The sequence below is a fragment of the Peromyscus maniculatus genome, chromosome 9 (assembly GCF_049852395.1).
Source record: "Peromyscus maniculatus bairdii isolate BWxNUB_F1_BW_parent chromosome 9, HU_Pman_BW_mat_3.1, whole genome shotgun sequence".
NCBI classification, from domain to species: Eukaryota; Metazoa; Chordata; class Mammalia; order Rodentia; family Cricetidae; genus Peromyscus; species Peromyscus maniculatus.
Genome location: NC_134860.1, coordinates 26,860,755 through 26,888,741, shown reverse-complemented (window position 1 = coordinate 26,888,741; position 27,987 = coordinate 26,860,755). Strand labels below are relative to the sequence as shown.

The following is a 27,987-nucleotide window of genomic DNA, read 5'->3' as shown; positions in this document are numbered from 1 at the left end:
TTTTGCTGGTGGTGACCTAGTCTTATAACAGAGATTCCCAGCCTAGCCTCTGTAAGCCCAGCCCAGATGATGCTTAAAACTATTCTCTATCACATTCTACTCGTATTTTGTACAAGGTTCCCTCTTAAGCATGCTATCTCTGTCGTGTGTGTGTGTGTGTGTGTGTGTGTGTGTGTGTGTGTGTGTTTTGATCATAAATATTGACCCACTTCTCAGATAATGTTAGGCAAACATATCCCAGGTCATGAACCACTTCAGAGGTCACACTAGCCTTTTAGCATTTCATCCCATACCTTTCTTTTTTAGTAAATAATAATAATAATAATAATAATAATAATAATACAATAATATCTGTGTCTTAATACTGTTGTTTGAAAATCCCTTCTCCTTTTTTGCAGAGAAAATGTGATCAGTATTGGCCAATGGAGAATAGTGAGGAGTATGGAAACATTATTGTCACACTGAAGAGCACAAAAGTACATGCCTGCTATACTGTTCGTCGTTTTTCAGTCAGAAATACGAAAGTGAAAAAGGTGTGTGCGCACTGGGAAGCTGTGAGGCGAATGCAGGCCTTTAGGACAGTTTTCACCTTTTTTCTTTTTTTTAGGCAGGATCTCAAAAAAAAAAAAAATGTAGCTCACACTAGCCTCAAACTGGCCGTGTAGCTGAGATCATTGAGTTAGCCTTCCCATCCGCACTTCCTGAGTGCTGGATTACAGGCTTGCACTACCACCCCAGGTTTATATGGTGCTGGGAAGCCGACCCAGGGCTCTGGCCCTTAGCTCTCCAGCCCTGTACCTCTTCTGCCTGATGTCTGTGTATCCTGTGAAAGGTATTGGCAAAGTGCATGAGGGCTGCTAGGTGCTCTGGCTGGTTCTTTTCGCCTCGCAGACCAGGCTTGGAATGTGTCGCCTGAGGTGGAGGACACTGCAGGTCCAGTGGCACCCGTTTGCCGGCTTTGCTTTTTATCTCCAAGTTCCTGACGTCTTCGATGCAGCGTTTCCCAAAGACTGTCCCAAGGACTTCTGGTTACTTAAAACTCACGTTCTGCTGTTGAGTAAGAATGGAAAGTGCTGCCACATAATATGTCCCCTCTTTAGAAATGGACAGTGAACACAAGTGACCATAGTGTTTGAGTTCATGGGACTTAACCATAACATCTTTTTCTATAAACTAGTAGTATTCTGAGAATCACGGTGCGGGAATGCCGCTTTCAAGTTATCTCAGTTTTCCCCCCTCAAATCCCGTCACAGCAGGAGTCACCACAGCACTATTTGGAAAGCACAGTTGTGACAGTCTTGTGTCTGACAGTTTTCTGAAGCTGTGCCGTTGATCTCCATGGGCATCTCGGAGAATGTAGTCAAGTGGCGTGGCCTCCTTGCCTTAGAAGAATTCGCATCCACTCAGCTCTGAAGCCCACCCAGAGTCCAGGACGAACAGCCCTTCCTCAGTTGCTTATGTTTAGCACCAGCTGCGCTGTTTTAAGTCAGAAGCACTGTGTGTTCTCTATTGTTCAGCCTCTGGGTGGTCCAAGCCAATCAGTAATCATTCTCAAATTTAGAGAACTCCTAGGCGTCCTTCAAGTATTTCAGCAGGCCATTACCTTCTTTGACAAGAGCCTCAGTGAGCGAGAGAAAGCAGTAGGAACTCAGGGTGTTCTGGGTTTGACCAATGCAGAGCAAGTCATCTACTTGGGTGAGTGAGATTGTAAAAAGTCTGCTCCTAAACGGAAACCACTCTGTAAAAGTCGCTTGTGAGAGTGACAGAGAAATCAGGCGTGGCCGGGGCTCTAGAGCCACAGGTTCCTTTACACTTCCAGCTTCCCCTAGATTCCTGGAGAATGTGTGGCAGGAAGGAGCCCTGGCTCGGGTGCCCAGACTGAGCGGTGGAGAGGAAGCGGAAATGGCAGATGAAAACGAAGCACACCGTTGGGCATCAAGTCGGCAAAAGCAGGCTTCACGGGAGGGTTCAAGGCTCTTTGGATTATTCCAAGTCCAAAGCCTGGAGTTGTTAAATGTTCATTCTTGAGACCATTTTATTCTTCTCTCCTGAGAGATGTGGATGTTGCCACGTGGTCACATGAAAGTCGGTCACAAACAGGAAATAATTTATCCCCAAAGCAGTAGTTTAAGGATTGAGACCAAAGGTCATGTTTCCTGACAGCTTTGTACTGTTCTTAACCAGGAGCTAACCCTCGGCGTTCAAGGTGTCTTTTACACTTTTCTACAGGGCCAGAAGGGAAACCCCAAGGGTCGTCAGAACGAGAGGACAGTGATCCAGTATCACTACACACAGTGGCCTGACATGGGAGTTCCTGAATACACTCTCCCCGTGCTGACCTTTGTGCGGAGATCATCCGCAGCCCGGATACCAGACATGGGCCCGGTGTTGGTGCACTGCAGGTAGGGCAGCGCGCAGAGGGTGTGAAGGTGGGGGTTCGAGCCCCACATTGGTGCCCTGCAGGTAGGGCAGCGTGCAGAGGGAGTGAGGGTGGGGGTTCGAGCCCCACATTGGTGCCCTGCAGGGAGGGCAGCGTGCAGAGGGAGTGAGGGTGGGGGTTCGAGCCCCACATTGGTGCCCTGCAGGGAGGGCAGCGTGCAGAGGGAGTGAGGGTGGGGGTTCGAGCCCCACATTGGTGCCCTGCAGGGAGGGCAGCGTGCAGAGGGAGATGCAGCTGGGGGTCTGAGCTGTGTGAATTCAGCCTGTGCTCCAACAAGACATAGAGAGGGTTCCTGTGGCCAGTGTCCTCTCCTTGTGCTGGGGTGAGTAAACTTGGTGCAGTTATGAATAACTGGACTTCAGTCACATGAAAACATCATCTAGGAAAAAAAGTAAAAAAGAAATCTGTAGCTTTGAGGAAAAAACTCTCTGACTAAATATTCAGTTTTTATGAAATGATCTTGGTAGGATCCTACTACTGTAGGGAAATTGTAAGCTCCACTTAAGAAAATTGGATTATACATGAAAGAGTTCATAGCAGAGATTCTAACCTTTCTCTAAATAGATTTAATGAGGGAACCCTCTAAATAATATTTATGACATGTATAAAATGGTTCTTTTAATTTCTAACTTATATGTGCTACATAAACTACCTCTTACAAAAACTCTTAAGAAAGTTCATATTTTCTCTGAACAAAAACTCTAGAAAAAAATTCCTACTTTCTGTGAACAAACTAAAACAACTTGAGGTGGTTGTTTGAATGTCTTTACTGTGTGCTTCACTTCTGACTCCCCTGCTTTCGCATTCAGTCCCGTTTCCTGTAGCTAAGGGCTCATAGCTGCACAGCATTGTCTAAGCATTTCTGTGGGGGGAGTTCTTATAACATGCTTTAACAAAACAGGATATTTGCAGAAGCTGAGATACAGTCCATGTTTAAAGCCTTGTGAGAACTCTCCCTTTTTGCTAACCCATTTTGCAACCGCCAGTGGAAATAGGTCTGCCAGACTGCCTGTGCTGTGCTCGGTGAGGAACCTCCCGGAAGCATTCTGCCGAAATAAGCTTGCCATTCAGTACTACAGCTGTCCGATCTTCTTGGATATCTTTTAAAATAGGAATTAGGAACATAACTACAAGAAGCCAAATCTTCTGGGCACAGCATTCTCCTTTACTAAAAGGAAAATGCCCTGTCATAGAATTTTCTACTGCTAACAACATTGGTTGACTTCTTAGTTGCATGAAGCAGAGGCAGGCTGAGAGAGTTGTACAGAAAGGGATTTTAGTCAAAGGCTAAGTTTCCAGAGTCAAAAAGAGGACCATAGAACCAAGTGCAAGGAGGAGCTGCCTGCCCAGGCCTCAGCTGACTGCTTCGGGGGTGGCGATGGCTGCTGCAGGGCACCCCCAGCTCCATTCCTTGGTCTGGGCTGCAGGGAAAGCCGAGATGGCAGCTCTGTCTCATTTGTCGTCCTAGAGTACGAGGGCGTTCTGTGCTCTGCGTCAAGACTAGATGGTGGGAAGCGCTCAGGTGCTATCTGTATGAACAGCCTGTGTCACTTGTAGTGGGCTGTGCAACATGGGATATTTCTTCAGGCATGAGCTTGCACTTTTTTTTTTGGTCAGTGGCTAAAAGTACTAGCTGAGTGCCTTCATCTCTTCCAGTGCTGGTGTGGGCAGGACAGGCACCTACATCGTAATAGACAGCATGCTGCAAAAGATAAAAGACAAAAGCACAGTCAATGTCCTGGGCTTCCTGAAGCATATCAGGACACAGCGCAACTACCTCGTCCAGACTGAGGTAAGGAGTGGCTGTCGGGACAGCCCAGCAGGTTAAAGCAAGCTGAGGAGAAAGATTCATTCCCTTAGAACTTGAAGGAATATATGGTCTTGTACTTGAGATTTCTGAGGATAATGCTCTTTCTGGACCACAGCTTTCTGTCACTGTCCTAATGTCTAGACACTCAGGAATCAGTTACAGTTATACCAAGTCAGGCTCCAGATCACAGTGAGTTAAGCATGCTCGCTGGCAAACACCTGGGAAAAGTTGGTTCTTAAGTCCTCCATTGAACATGTGTTTGTAGCTCTGGGTTATTACCAAACCACCTGCTCTAGACATGGTGGAGAAACAGAGCTAAACTCAGCATAGGCTTCTGTTCCAGAGCAAAGTACAGCAGATCAGCAAGTGACTATTGGGGTCACTATCTAGCTACAAATGCTTGGGAAACGCACCGTAGGTCCTTCTTTAGAGCAGCGTTGATGAAAACTCAACTTGATGAATGGGCAGCTATCCCCTCAGTGACCGCCACACATGGAACATTTCAGGAGCAGTACATTTTCATTCACGATGCCTTGTTGGAAGCCATTCTCGGAAAGGAGACTGAAGTATCTTCTAGTCAGCTGCACAGCTATGTTAACAGCATCCTCATCCCAGGAGTAGGAGGAAAGACGCGGCTGGAAAAGCAGTTCAAGGTGAGGCTCTGGACAGTGTCTTTATTAGGAAATGCCCTGACTTGGGGTCACGTCGTCTTTATATTCCTCTAGATGCGGAAATGATTACTGTAATGAGAAGGGAAGTTTTGATCACGTAGATGTGGCATAGTGCTTTATTTTCTTTTGAGTTGTTGGTGGCTTTATCTGAATGTAGACACCATCCTCTAGCCCATTGACATAAGACTTTCAGTCAGTTTTCAAACCCCCAAAACACTGTTTTCCGTTTTTCCCCAGAAATATTCAATAATATTTTTATTGAGGATGATTATTCGATCCAGGAGTGGTAGCACGTACCTGTAATCCCAGCACTCAGGCTGAGGCAGAAGAATCACAAGTTCAAGATCGGCCTGTGCTTTAGAGTGAGAACCTGTCAGAAAGAGAAGGCGGGAGGGAGAGTGACCATGTACATATTGTGATCAAAATACACTTCTTTGAAAAATCAATACAGAAGGCAATTGGGAAACTAAAAAAAAGGAGTTTCTAAGTAGTAGAGATAAGCTTAACTTACTTTAACGGAACAGGAAGGCGAGTGGTAGTTAAGACTTGGGAGTGGTTGGAGGTGGTGACTATTGAAGTCATTAGCTGTCACTTTCAGACACTGCCTTCCCGGTGATTGGGTGCTTCCCTTTTTCTTAGCCTCTCATGTGTGTGCATCATTCTGCATGTAATCTCCTCACTCCATATCACAATGGAAAGCTGATTGCAGTTAAAGTTTTCATGGAAAAACTTGCCCTAGACTCTGAAATCCTCATTGGAATCTCAGCTGAAGAAATGAGAGAGACATTCAGACAAATTATACCAAGTGCTATGAAATGAAAAACAAATTAATTTTACTGAGTTCAATCATAGCACCAATTTCGAATTTCCAGTTCTCCTCTCAACAGCGTAACTATTGTGAAATCACTTGAGGTAATTAGATGGCACAGTATTGCTTTGAAAGTGAAAAATGGGTTATCACAAAATAGTACATACCAATTTTTTAAAGTTTCCTTTGTTTTACATTTCTGATATATTTGAAGATTTCAGAGTTTAGGGAAAGTTTGAATGTGAAAACAAAAAGTGAACAAATTCACCTCATTTTGTCCATCTTGATACAAATGAAAAACTGCTTACATGTAGTCCAAAAATAGAATCAGAGAATAGTAAGAGCATCTCTACATTAAAAATCTAAAATCAAAAATGCTTCAGAATCTAAACCTTTCTGATCATCTACATGATGTCATAAAGAGAATTTCCATACCATGAAATCATTGTTTCATACACAAAAGATATATAAAGTTACCATCATGCTGTGATTCCTTTCCCCAAGATATCTAAGTATATGTATTAAAGATACATAGATGACAGACAGGCAGACAGACAGGCTGCTCCCAAGCGTTACCTCTTGATCTGTGATTCTTTGTGTATACTTTTCAAAGAACTCACTGAACAAGCCAGCCTTTTCAAAACTTGGAAAGAAGCCAGGCAACTGGTTCTTTTAAGGCACCAGCCATTTGCAGAAACTCAAAAATGAAAAATACGCTCTAAGGCCCAGGACAGTGGCAAGAAAGCACGTGGAGAGATTCTTCTGCTGCATTTCATGCACATAGAATCCCTGCTATCATTTCAGCTAATCACACTGTGTACTCTACACATAGCACTGACATTTTCTTCTGTGCTGTAGGCGCTGGTGAGTTGTCTATACTTACGCAGGTCACACTGATTAAACACACAAATAAGGGGATTTGTTGCGAAGAAGACAAGAGTTGACAGCACTGGGAGAGTAATAAGAGGGCCACAGGGGGTGAAAGTGACCAAAGATGTATTATAGACATGTATGAAACTGTCAAAGTCTGGAAAACATTAAAACAACACAAAAAGCAGCTTGTTCGGCCTGGTCACATAAACAAGAAGAGTAACACTTCTGGGCTGTAAGATAAATCGCCTGCCATCAACAGAAATGTGCAGAGACTCAGTCCAGGTCTTCTTATCTTCAAGAGGTATGGTTAGATCGTAATTAAATTAAGTAATATTGCAGTATAGATTTGATTCTATATGCTATTGAAGAATTATAGGAAATTCCCAATAGAATGGCATACACAGAAAACTCCACAATTTAGTGGATGCCACGTGCACAGTACCTTCAGTCCAGACTCTGAGGGCCTTAACACAAGTCAAAGACCAAGAGAAGGGCCACGAGTGAAACATGAGTGTTCTGTTGGGGTACAAAAGTGTTTTTATTGCTTAATAGTCTGGCTGGTGATTGACATTCTTCCAGAGTTTCAAGCAGGCACCAGTGATTGTACCCTCAAATAATGCCCCAAATGCTGTTCCTTTTTAGCTGATCACACAGTGTAATGCAAAGTATGTGGAATGCTTTAGTGCCCAGAAGGAGTGTAACAAGGAGAAGAACAGGAACTCCTCCGTTGTACCAGGTGAGACATTAACGTAGTGGTTCACTGGGGGAGCATTTTTAAACTAGATTTGATGTGTTGTGTAAGGACACAGCAGTTATCCGTAGAGATGTGGTACAGTCTCTTCAGTGAAAGCAGTTTGAGGCCAATCAATAGAAGCAGTGGGTTGGACATCAGCAAGTCACTTGACCTATCTGACATGAAACCTGGCTTTGATTTGCCTCAAAATGCCACTATATTCAACTTGAAAAATGATGATAAAGCTACTATCCCTGTGGCATTTAGACTTTGGGTCTTAGATTAATCTGGACTAATTAGATTATTTAGAACTGTATCATTAAATTAACTATTGAGGTCTGGGCCCTACTGGTTTGTAGTGACCTTTGTATACATAACTGAGGACACAGCAGAGAACATTTTGTACACCTTATAAACACGGGCATTTGTTGATCATTGGCTAGCCCTGTCTCTATTGAAAAGATCACTGCTCTCTACATCCTCTGTGGAGAGAAGACATTAAGGGGTAGGAGGAGAAGAACAAAGTACAGTATATTGGTGTGACTATGTAATAGAATGTAAGAAACCAGGGTCAGGTTATCTGCAACACGTTTCCAAGTTTATACTCTAATAGACTATGAAAGCCTTTCCTACAGTTCCATTTTTATGCTACAGTGTCTGTCCTGAGTACCCAGGGAAATTTTCATTTTATGCCCTCCTCACCAGATAACACTTAAGCTTGCTTAAATATGTCAGTGTTAGAAAGGAGCCAGGGAGTCATGCCATTCCCCAAGTAACTCCTAGGAAGAATTGCCGGTTCCTTTGAACAATGAGGCAAATGTGGTGTTATTGTTTCTTTCCGTATGATAGCTGAGCGTGCTCGAGTGGGACTGGCACCGCTGCCCGGAATGAAAGGAACAGATTACATTAATGCTTCTTACATCATGGTGAGAGTCAACCGCTAACACCTTTCAGTTTAATTGGCTGTATTTATGATTAAGGAGTACATACCACCCCTGTGACTGACTTCATTTTTGAAATAATTTCTCAATGTGTAACATCAAAAGTATAGAAATCTCTGTGCTTGAAACTTTTAACAAAAGATGCCTAAAGGGTGGGAATACAAAAATATCTAAATTAAGGAAAATGCTTCTTAAGGAATTAATTTTATTGTTAATTCACCCAACTAGCTTTTAAATAAATGTTTAAATTGCTGTTAAGTAAAAACAGCAGGGGTGACTTGCAGTGAATTGCGTGTGGAGAGAAAATTGTCTGCACAATGCTCACAGAAGTACAACTTAAAATTAGCCAAATGTACTGAATGCCTTTCTCAATGTTTTTAGTGAAGCCAAAATAATGCTGCCTTGATACATGAATGTATTTTACTACTACAGAGTTGTAGCGACACATACACAGTCCCTAATTCTTCCTCTCTCTAACTGAAGGGCTATTACAGAAGCAATGAATTCATTATAACCCAGCACCCTCTGCCACACACTACGAAAGATTTCTGGAGGATGATTTGGGATCATAACGCACAGATCATTGTCATGCTGCCAGACAACCAGAGCCTGGTGAGTAGAGTACAGCTGCTGTGTATTAACGAGCCCATGAGGCCACAGACGTAATTTACTGCCATGCTACCTTGCCATGACTGTTGTGTCTGTGTACGCTAAGAAGGGCGTTTTTGTAGTATGTGATTCCCTAATACTGTTTATACTGCTCTTCAGTCACACTGGACTGGGTAGCTTTGAAAACAGCCTTTTAGTAAACTCCTTAATATGACTTCAGACTGACTTCTTAGCCACTACATGGCTCTTTCAGAAAATAGGTATCTATTACATTTATGGCATATGTGACTATGTTTACCTTGTATGAATTAACTATTTACAGCTGGAGAAACTGAAGTAATGACCTTGTCCAAGAGCATGCAATAATAATTAGACTCGGATTTATACCATCTGCCTGTCCAAAGTCCATGCTTTTTAATTCTTTTACTATGTGTCCCATCACACCACATCAGAGAAATGGGTCTCAACTAAGTGCTAATAGTGTTTCCTTTCCATAGTCAGGTGCACAGTGAGACGAGAAAGGCGAGGCTGTTTAGGTCCCTCCTACAGAGAGGATTTAAGCCTCTCATTCTTTGCATCCTTTGGTCCTTCTCCATTAAGAGTCTGTATAGGGAGATGGGAAAGCACACTTAAAAACAGAATTACATGTTTCTGCTTAGACCTTATGCATACGTACATTTCAGAATTAGCTGGGTCTTAAAGAAAAATTATTCTGTGCACATGGAGCCTACATGATGAAAACCAATGAGGATGCCTCTGGATGTCAGATGAATGCGTTTTTAATTAAGAAAGAACAGCCTGTGGTTGAACCCCTAGTCTGGGTGACAGTGTGTGACTGTGTGCCAGTCAGTAGGAACTTCTTGCTCTGAGGCATTTTGCTCCAGCTTCAGGACCCAAGATGGGATAACAGCAAGATTGAGAAGCTTAAGCTGAGACCTAGAGTGTACGTGTTCGCATTAGCCAGCAGCAGGGGCCATTCTGATTGGCATGTGGAAATGGAAGGCATTTGGGGTTGAAATGATCCTTGGTTGGATGAGTCAGGATTTCATTACTATCAGTTAACAGAGGCCGCTCCCCACCAAGGTTTGTCCCAGGGCTCATCGGTGTGGGAAAACTGGGGACCATTAGACCCAACCAAGAGATACATGTTCTTCTCCAGATAGAACACAGTGACTGATATGGAACACGGCATCTCAGGGTCTCTCCGAAGCCAGGCTAGAAGACTACCCAAAGTTGGCATCATTTTGTTTTGTTTTTACTGCTACTATAACTGTACAGCACTCTAATTTTTAATTGATTTGAAAGTAACTAATCTAATTCAAAAACAGTATTACCAATTCCTTTATATCTAAATAATCTTATACTTTTATATCTAGATGCTCATTTTATATCTACATACTTTTATATCTTTATATCTAGATAATCTTTTACCTGTATATCTAGATAATCATATATATAGAGAGATTATATATAGATTTTTCACATCTTTATATATATAGATATTCATCTTTATATCTAGATAATCTTATACCTTTGTATCTAGATAATCTTATATCTTTAAAATCTAGATAATCTTATGCCTGTCTATCTAGATAATCTTTTCCCTTTATATGTAGGTAATCTTATGCCTTTATATCTAGATAATGTTTTACCTTTATATTTAGATAATCTTATACCTTTCTATCTAGATAGTCTTATATCTTTATATCTAGATATTCTTAGACCTTTCTATCTAGATACTCATATCTTTCTATCTAGATAGTTTTCTATATCTAGATAATCTCTAGAATTTGGGAGATGGAAGCTGAAGAATCAAGAATTCAAGATTATCATCAGCTACCAAGTCTAGTCTGTACTCCACGAGATACTATCTGAAACAGTTATAATAATAAATAACAAAATCTACCAGTGAGAAGGACAGACAGACAATGGAGCAAGCAGCTTAAGACTCTGCGGATCTTTATGGGGGGACCTGCAGAGGGGTCTCTAAGAGCCACCCTGCCTTATTCCTATAAGCTGGGGTAGTTACAGGGCAGAAAAGAGATAGAAAAGGAGATTACCAGTTTTCTTTGGGGCCCAAAGTTGGCTATTGCTAGGGGCAACCAGGAGGTTGTCAGTTAAAGAATGCCAGGTGATCAATAGACACCTTTTATGGTGGCCACTACTGGGGGTCCCAGGGGCAGAGCAGTCAAGAATCCAGAAAAATTAGTTATATCACTACTGGAAACCAAATTACCATTGTGAAGGGATTTGTCTCAATTTAACAGACAGTGCATACCTGTGGCAGAAAGCCTGCTGAATTCAGAAGTTGCTCTTGGATCTGGGACTGTAGTGCAGTTGATAGAGTGCTTGCCTAGCATGTTTGAAGCCCCGGGTTTAATCCTTAGTACCACCTAAAACTGATAGTGACACATGCCTGTAATCTCAGCACTTGGGGAGGGAGAGGCAGGAGGATCAGGAGTTCAAGGTCATCCTTGGTGTAGCAAGCTCAAGTTCACCCTGGGCTACATGAGCTTCTGCCTCCAAAAAGAACAACCAAAAAGAAAAAGAAAAAAATAGAATTTAATTGTTTAATCTTTCAAGATGAGTTATTACTCCTAATTCCATGTCTATATTCGGGAGTTTTTCCTGCCTTTGATCTCTTTGAAACCTCTAAACAAACTGTATCATCAGCTGTTCCTGTCATGTCCTTTGAGAATACAGGCTTATATTGTTCTCATTTTTAAAATATGGAAATAAAGGTTTGGAGATAAGCATGGAAATAGAATACTAGATAAATTAATCTCTGCATAGTGGTTAGATTCTGATGCTCTGTCCATCTTAACTCTATATCCTGAATCTGTTTACAGGGTCATACTTCCATTTCCTTGAACAAAGCATAATAAAACTCACGACAGTTTCAGACTTCTTTTGTATAGACTAAACCCAATTGCTAATCTGCTTCCCCTTATGCTGAGCTTTAAAAATAAAAATGTACTTGGCAATAATGTATATTGAAACTTGAAGGGGTGATAAGTCTCATTGGACTGCTGGCTCATTTCTAATGCAACAATGTAAGCCTAAACAAAGCCTTCTTTGTTGTGAACATTACTCCTGACTTCTGTGATAGTAAATAGGCATTCTGAGTAAAATGCTCATAAAAATCTCTATGCTACAGGCAAATGGGAGTTTCTCTTTTGAGCTCATTAGAGAAAGGAGGAAGAGTATATATCCTCATAATCATATTTCATATAAAAACCATTAAGTTTTTCTTAGGAAGCCATCATTTTCAGGAATAGAATTCAAGTACCAAGCCTGAATTTCTATTTTTAAACTTAAAATAGATGAACATGTAAAGCTTGCCTGCCTCAAAGCTGAATGGCGTCTGTATTACCCTCTTGAAATCTGATGCAAACAGGATAACTTGTCATTAAAAGGTGCCCAGTACTGATGGCCTACCTGCTTATTTATGCACAGCTTCCTATCCAAAAGGTGCAGTTTTACCCTTTATCAGCAGTGTGATTGAGACAACTTATGGACATCCCTGAGCATGTCCTCATTTGTCAAGACAGATGGTACAAATCCCATATCTAGCAGCTATCATCCAAAATTTATAAAGAACTCTAAAAAGTGGGCAAAATATATCTTCAAGTATGACAAAAATGATCAGCAGATATATGAAAAGGTACTCAGTGTTGTTATCAATTCTCTTATAAAATACCACCTCCTACCAATTAGGGTAGCTTTAAAAAAACCAAGGAATGACAAATGTTGGTAAGGAAGACTAGGAACTCTTGCTGGCATGGTACAGCATGGCTGCAACCCCAGCACTTGAAAGGAGAATGAATGCAAGTTAGAGGCCAGCCTAGTCTACAGTGCATTTAAGGGCTGCATTGCAACACCCCGTCTTAGGAAGGAAGACAGGAAGAAAGACAGACAGATGGACAACTCACTATACATTGGATTATAGACTAATACAAGCATATGGAAAACAGTATTCAAGTTTCTAAGAATTATAAGACACCTGCTGGGCATACATTTCCCCAGAAAGAAGATAAGCACTATGTGAAGTGGCTCCAGTGTTCTCTGAGCATTGTACACAACAGCCAAAATACAGAAACGACCTAAGTGTCTTACAGGTGTGTATTCTCTGGCCCCAAGAAAGAATGAGATCTAGTTTTTGCCACAGATTGAGCTCAGAGAAGTCTGCACTAAGTTAAAGAAGCCTTATACAAAGGAAGAAACGTTCTACAATCCACATTAATAAAAACAATTCAAAGACACAGAACTAACAAAATGGTGATCTGGGTAGGGTAGGTCAGAGGACACAAAGCATGTATGTAGAATGAGTAAATCTAGAGTTCATGTACCATCTAAAAACTGTAAGTAATAAAATTGTACTATACTTAGCATTTATGGTAAATGACATTATAGCTGTTGCCACAAAAGATACATATATGTGTGTGTGTAAAGTGATAATCTGCCATTCAGTTGATTTTGGAAACTTTACTATCTGTTCTATAACATGCATTATAGGTCAAAATACACAATAAAATTTATTTTTTAAGCATCACTACTAATCACATGTAAACTAATGCAACTGTAAAATAACAAAACTAAGTGAACTATAGCTAATCTCTGGTTTTGCCCTGTCTATCATAACTGAGAACACTTGTCACCTACAGGTAGTACATCCTCTTTAGAGCAGTAATTTGGGTTGGTATGACAAGAGAGACGGGCTATAAAATGGTTATTATCAAAGTACAATTTATAATAGACTACAGTAACATTAAAAATGACTAGATGGGGTTAATAGTTCTATAAAATCAATGTAAAAGAACTTGAATGGTTTGGGAGATGGCAAATATGAGGAATCAGTTTGCAAGAAAACTGAAAAACAAATATTTGGTAACACTGTAAAATAATTTGTTTTCCTGGTTCCCAAAGGCAGAGGATGAGTTTGTGTACTGGCCAAGTCGAGAAGAATCCATGAACTGTGAGGCCTTTACTGTTACCCTTATCAGCAAAGACAGGCTGTGCCTCTCTAATGAAGAACAAATTATCATCCATGACTTTATCCTTGAAGCTACACAGGTAACTTAAACCACATTTCCTCCAAAATTGACCAACTTGGGCCCTATGCCGTTCTTTTAAGCAATAATAAAATGATTTTACTACCTTCGAGCTAGGTCCAGCTGTTCGAGTAAGACTAAATATGTGCATTTCCATTTTCCTTCCTTCAAATATTTGCTGTTTCCAGTTGGATAGATGAAATGTAACAGTCTCTGGTTCAGCATGCATACAAGTAGATCTTTTGGCTTAATTATAAGTGTATGAGATAATATTCAATATAGGAGAGAAATGCTGCCTGCTTTGACATCGGAAACATAGCCTTGCAACATGTTATGAAGACAACACTTTAATAATCATTATTTTCACATGTAATAACGGCCTTCTTAGAAGGGTAAGAGACACTCTGTATCAACAGTTTAAATGATACCTAAGCCCCTCCCTTCATTCTGGTGAGGGCCCTGCCGGCAGGAGTTTTCCCTGCTGGCTGGCAACTGGGGCAGAGATGGGTAGGGGTTCCCAGGGACTGGCTGTGTCCCAGGGCCTGGGTCCTTGAGCCCCTCCCTTCTTTCTTTCCTATTACAAGTCAAAGTTATAGTAGTGGGGCATAATGTCTCTTACAGGCTTTTTGTTTTGTTTTGTCTTGCCTACTGTTCAGAGTTTCCTGTGATGCGTGCTTTCTAGGGAGCAGGCTTCTGCCACTTGGCTATAGAAGTGAATTACAGGCGGAGCTATGATTCTGTTTTGTTGGTTGTAGGATGACTATGTACTAGAAGTTCGGCACTTCCAGTGTCCCAAATGGCCGAACCCAGATGCCCCCATAAGCAGTACCTTTGAGCTGATCAACGTCATCAAGGAAGAGGCCTTAACACGGGATGGCCCCACTATTGTTCATGATGAGTATGTATCTGATTATGTATGTGAAATTCTGGAGCTGTTCTTACTGGATTCCTACAGAAATTGAAAGGGAACACCTTCCTCTCTCTGCTTTCGACGCTTCATGTTATTTCTATTGCGTGCATACATATGCAGAAGCATTGTGGTTGTGTTTTAATTGGTCAGATTTTGCCAGGCTCTAAGTGTTCCTAGAGTGTATGATGTAGAAGGGGAAAATACTACACTTCTTCTTCACCAGAAAGTAAGCCAGTTCTTACTTGAGGCAGGCACACACTCACAGTAATAGTCTCAGCATGCTGTATTTACCTGCTCAAGTCTGTTCTATTCCCAGGCTAGTCTGTTCCTACCCAGGATGCCTGCAGCATACATAATCTTTTGAGATGGTTATAGAATAGACACTTTACTCAAATAATGACAACTAGTTTCCTGTGTAACTAAGCTAAATTTCATTTAATAATTCACAAAATATGATCTGAGAACCCTTTAGGTTGTATATTTAAGGTCTTTCCAGGAGATCAGAAAAATCAAGCTATATATTACAATATACATTAATATATATAAAACAAAGAGACTATCTGCCTTGTTCACTGCCTGTCATGAATATATAGATATTTCCAGAGCTACTTGACATGTAATGAAACTGTCACTCAAGATGAGCAGAAGGGTAACATTTTCTCAGTTTCAATTCCTAATACCTTAAATTGCCTAAATAAGTGGAAATTTGGTCTTGAGATCAAGGACTGAAGACTGGTAAGAAATTCCATAACAAAATACATTGACTGGTCTCTACTGTTGCAAAGACACCCACGAGTCATGCCTGCTTAGCATTACTAAGCACATGGTTTATGGTATTTACTGTTTTGGGGGAGCAGGCACAGGGAAGAAGGTGCTTAGAGCCTGGAGAGATTCGCAGCCCACGTCAGCTAGCATCAGCCACACAATTTATGGGACCTGGTGTGAGATGAAAATGCAGACATCTCTCCTAAAAGACTCAGAGTCTCCGGGGCAACTGTCAGGTTCTGAGCACTCAGGACTCCCCTGAGTGAGAAAGTCCATTGAGACACAGGAGCCCAGCGCTGGGGCTCAAGGCACCTGGTCCCAGCCATGCCACGCTGCCTCCCTCTGGCTGTTCCTGTGGCCGGTCCTGCTCGCTCTCTCTCTCTCTCTCTCTCTCTCTCTCTCTCTCTCTCTCTCTCTCTCTCTCTCTCTCTCTCTCTCTCTCTCTCTCTCACAGGCTGTGCTGTAACTCTTTCCTGCTTTCTTTTCTCACTCACTTCCCACACTTTGATAGGATCTTAGATTTGGGGTGTGTTGGGATTGTTTGCCTGATTGGGCGTTGTTGTTGTTGTTGTTGTTGTTGTTGTTGTTGTTGTTGGAGACAAGGTCTTGTTGTGTAAGACCAGCCGACCTTGGCGCTCCTTTTGCCTCAGCCTCCCAGGTGCTAGGGTTCCGCCATGCTGGATACACGCTAGGTTTTAACTTGAACTTTGCACTGCCACTCACTCCTCTTCACAGTGATGTAACTCGGGATGGCGTTTCCAACTGTAGTCCTCTCTCTCCCTCCCACTCTCCCTCCTTCCCTCCCCCCTCTTTTATTGAAAATACATTTTTTTTCTTAGTTATATTTGGGTCACGTTTTCCCTTCGCCAACTCCTTCAACTTCTTCCTCACTTCCCTTCCCATCCAGATCTGTCTTTCTGTCTCTTTTTAGAAAACAAATAGGCTCAGAGGTGTGGGTAAGCCAGCCCAGCAGAATTTATGAGCATGGGAGAGTGGTCCCCATTACTCATCTGCCATGTGGCAGCATGGGCAGGGGAGAAATGCCTCCTCCCCCTCCCCCCTGCTGCCCATCAACCCCTGAGGCAGGTGGGAGAGCTGACCCTGAGGACACAAGAACAGGAGAACTAACCCCACCCCTTGCTCCTCACTGCAAGGGGTGAACTGGCCAGGATAATGCTGTCGAGTTCACCTCGTTGGTGAGGACAAGGGAGAGCTGGCTGGTTGACCAACCCTGCAACTACCCAGGTCTAGAACCAGGGTTATGAGTTGACCCACCCCAATATCCACCCTATCTGTGATCTGCTAGAGCATGCGAAGGAACCAGTCCTGCAGATCCAAAGCTGCAGGATCTCCATGACACAGGACAACAACAGAATTTCCAAGAGGAGTCCCAGTGAGGGCCCAGCATCGATAGTGCAGCAGAAACCAGAGGCCTCGAACCAGACCAATGAACACTCGCACAGAAAGCCATATGGATAAAAGGATTTAGTGGATGACTCACTGTGTCACACTACAGTTTCCATGATGAGACTGATTTTTCTTTTTTGTTCTCCTAAATTTTATTTTATTTTATTCTATTTTATTTTGGGGGGGAGGTTGCAAGGGCAGAGGGTAGATATAAAGGGACAGGAAAATGAATGGAATGGAGATGCATGATGTGAAAGACACAAAGCATAAATAAAAAGAAAGCTAAAAAAGATAAGAAATCAATATCTAAGGAATAATAATAAAATGATATATTATAAAACAAAAATTTGGAATAAGACAAATAGAAAAAGAGCCAAAGAAAAAGCACAAGAAACACATATAGACACAGAGACACACGTTCACATACACAGGAATCTCACAGAAACACAAAACCAGAAGCCATAGTCTATACTCAAGGGAGCTGTAAGAGAAACAAAGGGAAATAAAGTGCCCTGATGCAGCACTGTGAGACAAAGAAACTCAGAAGATGCTATCGAGTTCATTTTCTGTTTGCTGGACATGAGGCCTTACCCATAAGAGTGGTTTGTTTCCCCAGTGACACTGCCTTGGAAAAACTGATTTGTCATTTGCAAGTAGTTATCAGTTGGCACTAGCTTCTGGGTTAGGGACGGAGCACGTGTCTACTTTTTCTCTTAGCTCTAGGAGCCCATCTGGTGCAGACCCTTGCAGGCCCTGTTCATGCTGCCTCGGTTTCTGAGTTCGTATGTGCTCTTCAGTCATATTGTGTTTAGAAGGTCCTGTTTCCTTGGTGTCCTCCATCCCCTTTGGCTCTTATACTCTGTGGTTCCTCTTCTGCAGAGTTCCCTAAGTCCTGAGGGAGGGATTTGATGGAGACATCTGGTTTAGGGCTGAGTGTTCCATGATCTGTCATTCTGTGCACATTGTCTGCATATGGATCCCATCGCTGCAAGAGGAAACTTCTCTGATGATGGCTGAGCAAGGCACTGATCTATGAGTATAGCAGGATGTCATTAGGAGTCATTTTATTGCTCTATTCCTTTAGCAGAACAGTAGTGCTTGGTTTTCCCCCAGGTCCCTGGCCTATCTAATCTCAGGTTCTTGGCAACCCAAGCCGTAATGGGTATGGGCTCCATCTCATGGAGGGGGCCTTGAATCCAATCAGATCTTGGTTGGTGACTCCACAAGCTCTATGCCATATTGCACCAGCACATCTTGCAGTCTGGTCACCAATGTAGATCAGAGGTTGCAGCTGGGTTGGTGTTACCTTTCTCCTTTGCTAGCATGCAATGCCGAGTACCTTCTAGTACCATGTCAACATTCCCAGCTGTGATCTTAAAAACAATTCTAAAGGTAGAATAATTGTACCTTTTATGGACATAGATGTTATGCACACTTGACATGGACCATCAGTCTATTTTAGAATCATTTTTTTAAACAGCACTAAATCAGCATTACTTTCAACCAGAGAAAGTGGCAAGCTGGCTTCCAACGTGAGTAGATGGCCTTTATTTCTTCAGTCTTCCTTTATTCTAGTGTTAGGTGTGTAGGTACACTTGATTTTAGCTTCTAGGTCTTTCCTCATGTGTGAACATCACAGTTGTCCTTGCACAAAACTAGAGACATCTAGCCCATTATAACTAGTCAATGTGTTAGAACTACCGCTGTGTATGTCACCTGTCCTTGACAAAAATGCTAAACAGCATATGTATTAAGAATGGCCAGTGAAGCCTGGCAATGGTGATGCACGCCTTTAATCTCAGCACTTGGGAGGCAGGGGCAGCCAGATCTCTACAAGTTCAAGGCCAGCCTTGAACAAAGTAAGTTCCAGAACAGCCAGGGCTATTTCACAGAGAAACCCTGCCTCAACACCCTCCAAAAAAGAAGCCTGACAAAGAATGGCCAGTGGTAGGAAAGGCAGCCAGACTTCATGAAAGCACACTCCACAAGCAGACCATGTCATCTTGCTGCTCTGTCTGACTGGCTTGAGCTCATCTTTAAGAAGAGCTAGGAAAATAAAGAGGGGAGTCTTAAGTTTAATTATTTCATTAGAACCAGATAAGTAAAGGTTAAATTGTTTCCTTCAGAAAACCAAGTCAGTACAAATGTTTTTTTAAAAAATACTCTGTGAAAATACTCAACTTAGTACAACTTAGAATCCTACAAAAGAGAACACAATGAGAAAGGACCAAAAAAACAACAACAAATCCCAAAATAGAGTGACCATAGTAGATATAAAAAAGAATATATTTAGAGGGCCAATGGAAGAGTTTATGAAATAATTACAAACACATGCTATGAACCAGCTAGCAAAATTAACACTTAAAAATAAAAAAAATTAAAAAAAAAAAACTTCCGTTTTATATGCTGGTGGTGGAATAGGTGAGGCTGACCTAGACCTTGCTGGCAGAAGCAGACATGGGACCTCTGTCATGCCTCCGAGCTGATGCACAGGGAGATTAAAACCTGGAAGAACACAGCTAAAGTTTTAGAGACAGTGAAGAGTCGAGTTCCAAAGCTGAACCAATTTGGAGCCGTTTGAAAAGCAGCACAGCTTCACCCAGTGTTGATGCAGACACTAAGGGATACTGTGCGAGAGACAGTCCAATTTCAGTCAATCACGACAAACTGGATACAAAGCCATGCTCATTCATCCCAACACAGTATTAGAAATCCACAGTTAAATAAGATTCTAAATCCTAATGGAAACTGAAATTCTTACACGTGATACTCTTTATAAGCAATTTATGGCTTAAAGAGGTAAACAAGATTGAAACTGAAAAATAATAACGAATGATCAAAGCATTAACTTTCAAAAAGAATCAAAATGTACCTCCCTTAAAAAGTCACAGCCCAGTCTGCATTTATTGATGTTCAGAAACAGACTTGGCTTTCAGTTTAAAAAGCTAGGGGGGAAAAATAGATAAAACTACTGAAATACAGCTAATTAACAGATGAGAGAAAAAAGAACGGAATGGGAAAAAAGAGAGAAAGTGTAAATAATAAAGAGGCCTGGCCTAATAAAAGATACACAGTGATATCCAGAGAGGTGACTTGCTTCCACAGTGCCAGCTCTGAGGAGACAGAGGTGGGAGGATCAGGAATTCATGACCAGCCTGGACTCCACAATGCCGCATTATCTTGAGAAGGAGGCTGGGACTAAACACTGGAAACCATAACAAACAAAACAGTTAAAGAAGGCCTAAGTTAAGAAGGAAAAACCTTCCATTTTTACATGTTTACTTTAAAACATCTGAAATTATCTGCTTAAGCTTGTTCTTTTAGGTCTTTACCATTTATAAATTACTTATACAAGCTAATTATAAATAAAACATCTGTGATTTACATCATTACATATGGAGGAAGAAACAGAAGACTATTCACAATCTGGTGATTGGTGGAGCTGAATAATAGTTACAGACAGGTCCTTATGAGATTGTACTTTTGTGTATGTTGAACACACTCTCTGATATAAAGCTAGAAATAAATACATTTAAAAGGAAATGAAGTGAGTACTTGACTATGTACTTACATTGTATCAGTAAACTTTAAGCACAGGTAGTAGATGATGCATACATGAGATGTACCCATCTCTGTTCTTTTTTTTTTTTTTTTTTTTTTTTTTGGGTTTTTCGAGACAGGGTTTCTCTGTGTAGCTTTGCGCCTTTCCTGGAGCTCACTTGGTAGCCCAGGCTGGCCTCGAACTCACAGAGATCCGCCTGGCTCTGCCTCCCGAGTGCTGGGATTAAAGGCGTGCGCCACCACCGCCCGGCTCCCATCTCTGTTCTAAGCCACTTACATTAGCCATAGTCTCACTCTAAGTCGAATTGGCTAGTTACTTCACCTGACTGCCTCTTCAGCATCACGTGACAATGACGGCAGGATAGCCTCATTGGGAAGATTAACTCCATGTATGTAATTATCTAGAGAGAACATAGACCACACAGCTGTGATTACCAAGAAGTGGGTGAGAGAGAGAGAGAGAGCTCTCCAAGTGCCTGGGCCCCCAAACTCTCAATGAGGCTGCTTCAGAACAGTAACATCCGGTGAGAAGAAGAGCACAAACTGAGTTAAAAGGACAAGGCTAGCCCCAGAACTGCAGTGTACAGGCTAGTCCTATACATTTAGTAATCAAGAGTAAAATACCATCCAACAAAAACTAGTATAAAAGGAGTTACATTTTATGAGGAAATAAACTTTATCCTGATAATATAACCCTAATTAAATAGTGCCAAAATGTATTGATGAAGTAAAGACATTTTCAAAGGGATTTTAAAAAAAATCAACAGATAGATTAAAAATAGGTAGAAAATATCTATAATAAATAGTGGAATAAGCAGAGCAATGGTGGCACATGCTTTTAATCCCAGCACTAGGGAGTCAAAGGTAGATGGATCTCTGTGAGTTCAGGGTCATCCTGATCTACAGAGTGAATTCCAGGACAGCCAGGGCTGTTACACAGAGAAACCCTGTCTCAAAAAACTGGGAGGAAGGGAGGGAGGGAGGGAGGGAGGGAGGGAGGGAGAGAGGGAGGAAACCCTGTCTCAAAAAACCTAAATAAATAATGGAATAAAATAACGCCCATTCATACCCCCACCAATACCTTCAGCAAACAAAACAAAGAAAATAAGCCATCATCCTTAACCAGATATCATTTACAAGAAGCCCATTACACATGCTTTTATTTGTTATTCAAGATGTGACTAGCTTGACCATAAAAGGCCATAACGAGCATGCCTGCTTCCAGTGCTGGCACAGTAAACATTTCAGGGTCTAACCGAGGTAGTAAACCACAAAGACAAGAATAAACAACAAGAGGCAAAGCCCACCACCCAGAGAGCCCGTCACCCAGAGAGCCCGTCACCCAGAGAGCCCACACCACCCAGAGAGCCCACACCACCCAGAGAGCCCACACCACCCAGAGAGCCCGTCACCACCCAGAGAGCCCACATCACCCAGAGAGCCCACATCACCCAGAGAGCCCGTCACCCAGAGAGCCCACACCACCCAGAGAGCCCGTCACCACCCAGAGAGCCCACACCACCCAGAGAGCCCACATCACCCAGAGAGCCCACACCACCCAGAGAGCCCGTCACCACCCAGAGAGCCCACACCACCCAGAGAGCCCGTCACCCAGAGAGCCCACACCACCCAGAGAGCCCACACCACCCAGAGAGCCCACACCACCCAGAGAGCCCGTCACCACCCAGAGAGCCCACACCACCCAGAGAGCCTACACCACCCAGAGAGCCCACACCACCCAGAGAGCCCACACCACCCAGAGAGCCCGTCACCACCCAGAGAGCCCACATCACCCAGAGAGCCCACATCACCCAGAGAGCCCACACCACCCAGAGAGCCCACACCACCCAGAGAGCCCGTCACCACCCAGAGAGCCCACACCACCCAGAGAGCCCACATCACCCAGAGAGCCCACACCACCCAGAGAGCCCGTCACCCAGAGAGCCCACACCACCCAGAGAGCCCGTCACCCAGAGAGCCCGTCACCACCCAGAGAGCCCGTCACCACCCAGAGAGCCCGTCACCACCCAGAGAGCCCGTCACCCAGAGAGCCCGTCACCACCCAGAGAGCCCACACCACCCAGAGAGCCCGTCACCCAGAGAGCCCGTCACCACCCAGAGAGCCCACACCACCCAGAGAGCCCACACCACCCAGAGAGCCCGTCACCACCCAGAGAGCCCGTCACCACCCAGAGAGCCCACACCACCCAGAGAGCCCACACCACCCAGAGAGCCCGTCACCCAGAGAGCCCACACCACCCAGAGAGCCCACACCACCCAGAGAGCTTACACCACCCAGAGAGCCCACACCACCCAGAGAGCCCGTCACCCAGAGAGCCCACACCACCCAGAGAGCCCGTCACCACCCAGAGAGCTTACACTACTCAGCCTACAAATTATTGGCGTTTCGAAAGTTCTGCTGTGTGACTGTCTACAAGCTCACTTTGTCAACGTAATTAACTGAAGGTGAACAGACAGTGCCTCAAGAAGCCATTCTGAGGAGTAGCAGAGTGTTCCTTATTAAGTGGCTGTTTACTGTGCAAGAAAAGCCAGGGCACAACAGAACCCATTAGGAGTTTATTAGGGAAGGAGAACAGGGGGTAGTGTGTAGCATGAATCTTCAAAGTTCTTATTGATAAAATCAAACCTGAGCTGGGTATTGGGGTGAATGCTGGAAGATCAGAGAAGCAGAACAAGCCACAGCTACCTCACCTCGCCAGTTCCTCAGTTGATCCTGTTTCCTCAGACTGGAAGCCTCTGAGTCCTCATCTGAATGGGTCTCAGCTGAGCTGCTGCTCCAAAGCCTAAAAGCTTAACCAGCCAAATGCTTCTAGTTTCTGGTCCTCACACCTTATATATCTTTCTGCCTTCTGCCATCACTCCCTGGGATTAAAGGTGTGAGTCACCATGCCTGACTGTTTCCTTGAACACATGGATTTCTGCCTCTGGAATGCTAGGATTAAAGCTACCATTTTAATCCTCTATGTTTAGATACCACTGCCTATCCTCGATGTTTAATATTGTGGCTGTTCTGTCTCTGACCCCAGATAAGTTTATTAGGGCGCATAATATTTTAGGAAACACAATACCACCACAGTAGTGCTTAGGCCTATTGAAATGGTTGTGCAATGGGGGGGGGGGGGTCTCTGACCTGCATTTTATGGATTCCCCTGCACATGCACATATGGGCTCACATAGCTACGCCATGCATACACATAGATTACGTGATCACGCTGCATGAAAATTATGTGACCACCAGTGCACAGATTATGTATGACATAAGGTCCCCGAATGACTAAGCATCTTGCCTGGCTACTGGACAGTGCATGTGTGGTCATGTAGCTAGTGCAGTGGCCAGGAATTCCAACACAGAGACTCTGTGAACCCAGGAATTAACCTAAAACACAGTGTGCAAGGATAGAGAAGACACTCTGATGTCCAAGTGACCTGAATGAAGGAGACAGGGCATGCTATTGGTGAAGAGAAAAACCAAGACTGAAAAGGCACGGCTGCCTCGAACTCATCCATATATTCATGCAATGTAGCAAAAACCCTAACAGTATTATTTGTCCCTTAATAGTCTGGTTCCAAAATTACTGTAAAATGGGGTAGAGTGGGACAGAAGGTATTTTGAAATGAATATGAAGTGAAGATTTGCAGTGCACAAGTTTGGGGGCCTAGCAGCAGGAGGCATTTATAACCTATACTTGAAACAGTGAAAAATAAAATTAGAAGGTATAAAAGAAAATCTTTACAGACAGAATTCTCAAACAGATTCTCCCTGCCCCAAAATAAAAGATGACCTTGATTTACATTTAAACTGGATTATATTCCAGGGAAACAAAAATGGTCATAAATAATGTTTATAAAAACTAAATAAAGGGAAAATACTTGGAACATGTATTAGAAATACTATAAAATCATTTATAAAACCATTTGAAAGAAACAAACCTAACAGATGTATCCAAAGTTTATTAATGAGGGAAGCTTGGAAGAATAAGTAAACATGGTTTAAAGAAAAAAAACATACGAAGAACCTTCTTCATAGTCAAGGAAATCACCCATCAACTTCACAAAAGCTTTTAAAGTTAAAAGTGAGCAATTAGTATCCCACCTGGGAAGATTATGAACAGGTGATGGCCACTTTGAGGGAGGGCCATATGGCAGTGTCTTTGAAACTTGAAATGTAGTTAAGTCAGTTTTGGAAGTTCTGACTCCTTTTGAGTCACATATGTTCACACATGCTAGCCCTAAGTTCTCAGACCTTCACCATTAGGTGATTCTGCTGGGCAAACATCACAGCGTGGGTGTAGCCGCCTCTTACGGCTGTGACGCGACTCCACTGCGTTTGCTGTGTGTGATGGACATCAAAGTTGTCTGTTTAAATTTAAACCAGCATCACCACAGACGGCGGGTGTACACTGGGATCTTTCTATGTTATGATGTCACTGACGGTAGGAATTCCCAGCTACACTCTAATCTTACAGGCCCATCATAAATGTAGTCTGTGGTTAGCAAAAACATCATTATGCAGTGATTGATTTTTTTTTCATTCAATTTATCTGGCTTAGCTATTAAAGGTTAGGGTCACAACTGAATGGACATTTGATACGCTTATGATCATTGAAAAATGAGGGCCCTGTTTATTGGATAGGAAATAGTCACACTTTTCATAGTTTTTTTTTTCCACCTATTTTAATACGTCTTATCCAACACCAAATTTGTAATGTTTCCAAGCCTCTTTTGAACCTTTTGTTTCATATGAGATGTCAAGCTGAGTTTCTATTGGAGCATTTGGCAAAAATGTCACCTCTTTGTAAACTTCTAGACTGCCCCCCCATCTAATATTTTAATTCATTTTGTCTGGAATAGACACCAGCCCAGCCTACTTAATTACTAGGAAAGTATGTGGTGGTACTTGCCGTCTCCTCCATGCAGTCCATTCATACATCTTTCTCGTCTCCTCCCAGGTATGGAGCAGTGTCTGCAGGAATGCTATGTGCCCTTACCACCTTGTCCCAGCAGCTAGAGAATGAAAATGCTGTGGATGTCTTTCAGGTGGCAAAAATGATCAATCTTATGAGACCTGGAGTATTCACAGACATTGTAAGTAGTTTGTGTGTGTGTCAACCCTATTAGATGATCCTTAGATCTGTCCTACCCACCAGGGGTTCTCAACTAGGGATGTCACCAGAAGACATCTGGCAGTACCTGGAGACTTACTGGTTTTCACAACTGGACAGAGGTTCTGTGGCATTTAGTGTGTAAAGGCCAAGGCTAGGGTAAAAACCCAAGACAACCCTTGCCAATACAGAATTGTCTAACTCAAATAACAGTAATGTTGTAGATAAAGATAACTCTGCTTAAGAGTACGGTGTTGTCCAGTTACAAAACAGGGATGGTCCATTATCTTATGAAACACCAACCCTGAAACAGGCTCTATGCTAACAAAGACAGAATGATATGAAGAAGGTGTCGAGCTCAATGATTCAAATGGTTGCTCTTAAAGTTTCCTAGATACGATTGCTGCTATTCTTGTCTCTCTGGGAGTGTTTTTAGAAGTATATTTTGATCAGTATTTGTACCTTAGATAAAATGTCTAACCCTCTGTTCCCTCCTGTCTTCCAGGAACAATACCAGTTTGTCTACAAAGCAATGCTCAGCTTAGTCAGCACTAAAGAAAATGGAAATGGTCCCCTGGCAGGGGACAAAAATGGTGCTGTGCTAACTGCAGAAGAATCGGACCCTGCCGAGAGCATGGAGTCTCTGGTGTGACTGGACCCCAGAAGGGCGCTTCATTTGTAAACTTCTGAGACTTGTAAAGACAGAACTTTTTTGAGGCCTTTTTTGCCAGACTCTAGGTTATACAATAACCCAGTTACTTTTTTACACTGATAAAAGTTTTGATATTTATTTTTTGCCATTTTATGTCTTAATGGTATCCTACTGAGCATTTGCACCTGTTCATTTCACACAGTGAAAGGCAAGTTTACTAGTTTGCACTCTATGATCAGTGTTACCGCCTGTACTCTAACGCTACAGCAGCCCTGATGTGACATTCCATGACAGCGTACATGCTACTATTGTCTCCGTGCAGTGAAGGTCTTTGTTATGACAGTGAATCTCAGTTTTGGTGTTATTCTAAAGCAGCTGCGTTTCCCTCGCAGGCAGCCCTGTCCTTCCTCAGTCTCCCTCTATTTTTAGGCACTGTTCAATACTACACGCCTTCTGTTTTCCTGGAGTGGATGGGCATTGTTTCCTTTTGCAGGACAGCAGGTTAATGGGAGCCCCTAAGAAGTCTGTGAACGTTAGTTCCATTTGCAGTGGTTGAGGAATCCACTAAGAAGTAAAGAGGGCTTAAGAGTTGCTTCGTGTGGACGTCTCTTATTAGTTACCAAGTTATATTCACAGTTGAAATGTGTCAAAATAAAGAATCATTCTGTATTACAGATTTCACAGTAGCTATGTGAACAGTGTGTGTTATTTCCATTTTGACTCTCTGAAGTAGCTACACCCTAAAATCAGGGCTGTCTTTTACAATGGAAAGGTGGCACTATTTCATACAATTTACTTATGACACCCTTTAGTTAATCTCCACTAAGGCTTTTTGGTATATAGTACCATACCTCACAGTAGCTACAACAACAGGAAAAAATAGGTATTTAAATTTAGTATTCAAAAAACCCCTACTAACTACTCCTATAGCAATCTAATAAAAAAAAACTACCTATAGACAGCATTCTTTTCTCTTTTTTTTTTTGCCAAATGTTTCATAATCTCTTAATTACATAATACTCTACTTAAGATTGAAATGGAAATATATTTGGGACTAAATTCCTACAGATGGATTGGTCTTATTTGGAGAGAGAAATTTGAGTCTTAAAGAGAAAATTCAGTTTTTGAATGAAAGGTGACGTCTCCATTGTAGAGTCGGCTTTATGAGGAGAGTTGTGGATATTCGGGAGCAGATCTCATCTGTAGAGGTGACAGGAGGCATTAGTCAGCGCTAGGTCTGGCTGGAGCTGCTCTCAGCCCATAGCACCATGGGAAAACTGGAAGCATTGTTAAGAAATTTCATGTGAGTTTGTTCAAAACAAAACAAAACCCACTGTGCTATTCACCAAGATCCGTATCTTCCTTTTCCTGTCTCCTTTCTGTCGGACTTGAAATCATCCCCTAAGATTAGGCCCATGAAGAACAGGGTTTGATTTCCTTATTATGCCAGGAGCTTGACCATGATGCCCTGCTGCTGCCGTCACTATTGGGGCAGCATTGCCGCGGGAATGAGGCTTTGTTCTTCTTGAGTTGTGTTTCTGAAGCTGGTCACAGAAGTGCTGGAGAACCAGAGCTAAGGAGAGGATCATAGGCCGAGTCCAAGGGTTTCCGTGCATGGGCCAGGCCCATGGAG

The 27,987-nt window shown here is 42.6% G+C and overlaps 1 protein-coding gene across 2 annotated transcripts in view; it reads left to right on the top strand.

The window, feature by feature from the left end:
• Positions 1-27,040, top strand: part of Ptprg (protein tyrosine phosphatase receptor type G) — a 703,035-nt gene extending 675,995 nt beyond the window's left edge. For both annotated transcript variants that reach the window (XM_015993986.3, XM_006975079.4), the window contains 11 exons: positions 399-533; positions 2,230-2,402; positions 4,097-4,232; positions 4,757-4,903; positions 7,245-7,338; positions 8,185-8,261; positions 8,760-8,888; positions 13,812-13,958; positions 14,692-14,834; positions 25,550-25,685; positions 26,208-27,040. In XM_015993986.3, coding sequence (XP_015849472.1) covers positions 399-533; positions 2,230-2,402; positions 4,097-4,232; positions 4,757-4,903; positions 7,245-7,338; positions 8,185-8,261; positions 8,760-8,888; positions 13,812-13,958; positions 14,692-14,834; positions 25,550-25,685; positions 26,208-26,354 — 1,464 coding nt within the window. In that variant the 3' untranslated portion in view covers positions 26,355-27,040. The remainder of the gene's footprint in view (positions 1-398; positions 534-2,229; positions 2,403-4,096; positions 4,233-4,756; positions 4,904-7,244; positions 7,339-8,184; positions 8,262-8,759; positions 8,889-13,811; positions 13,959-14,691; positions 14,835-25,549; positions 25,686-26,207) is intronic.
• Positions 27,041-27,987: the final 947 nt, after the last annotated feature.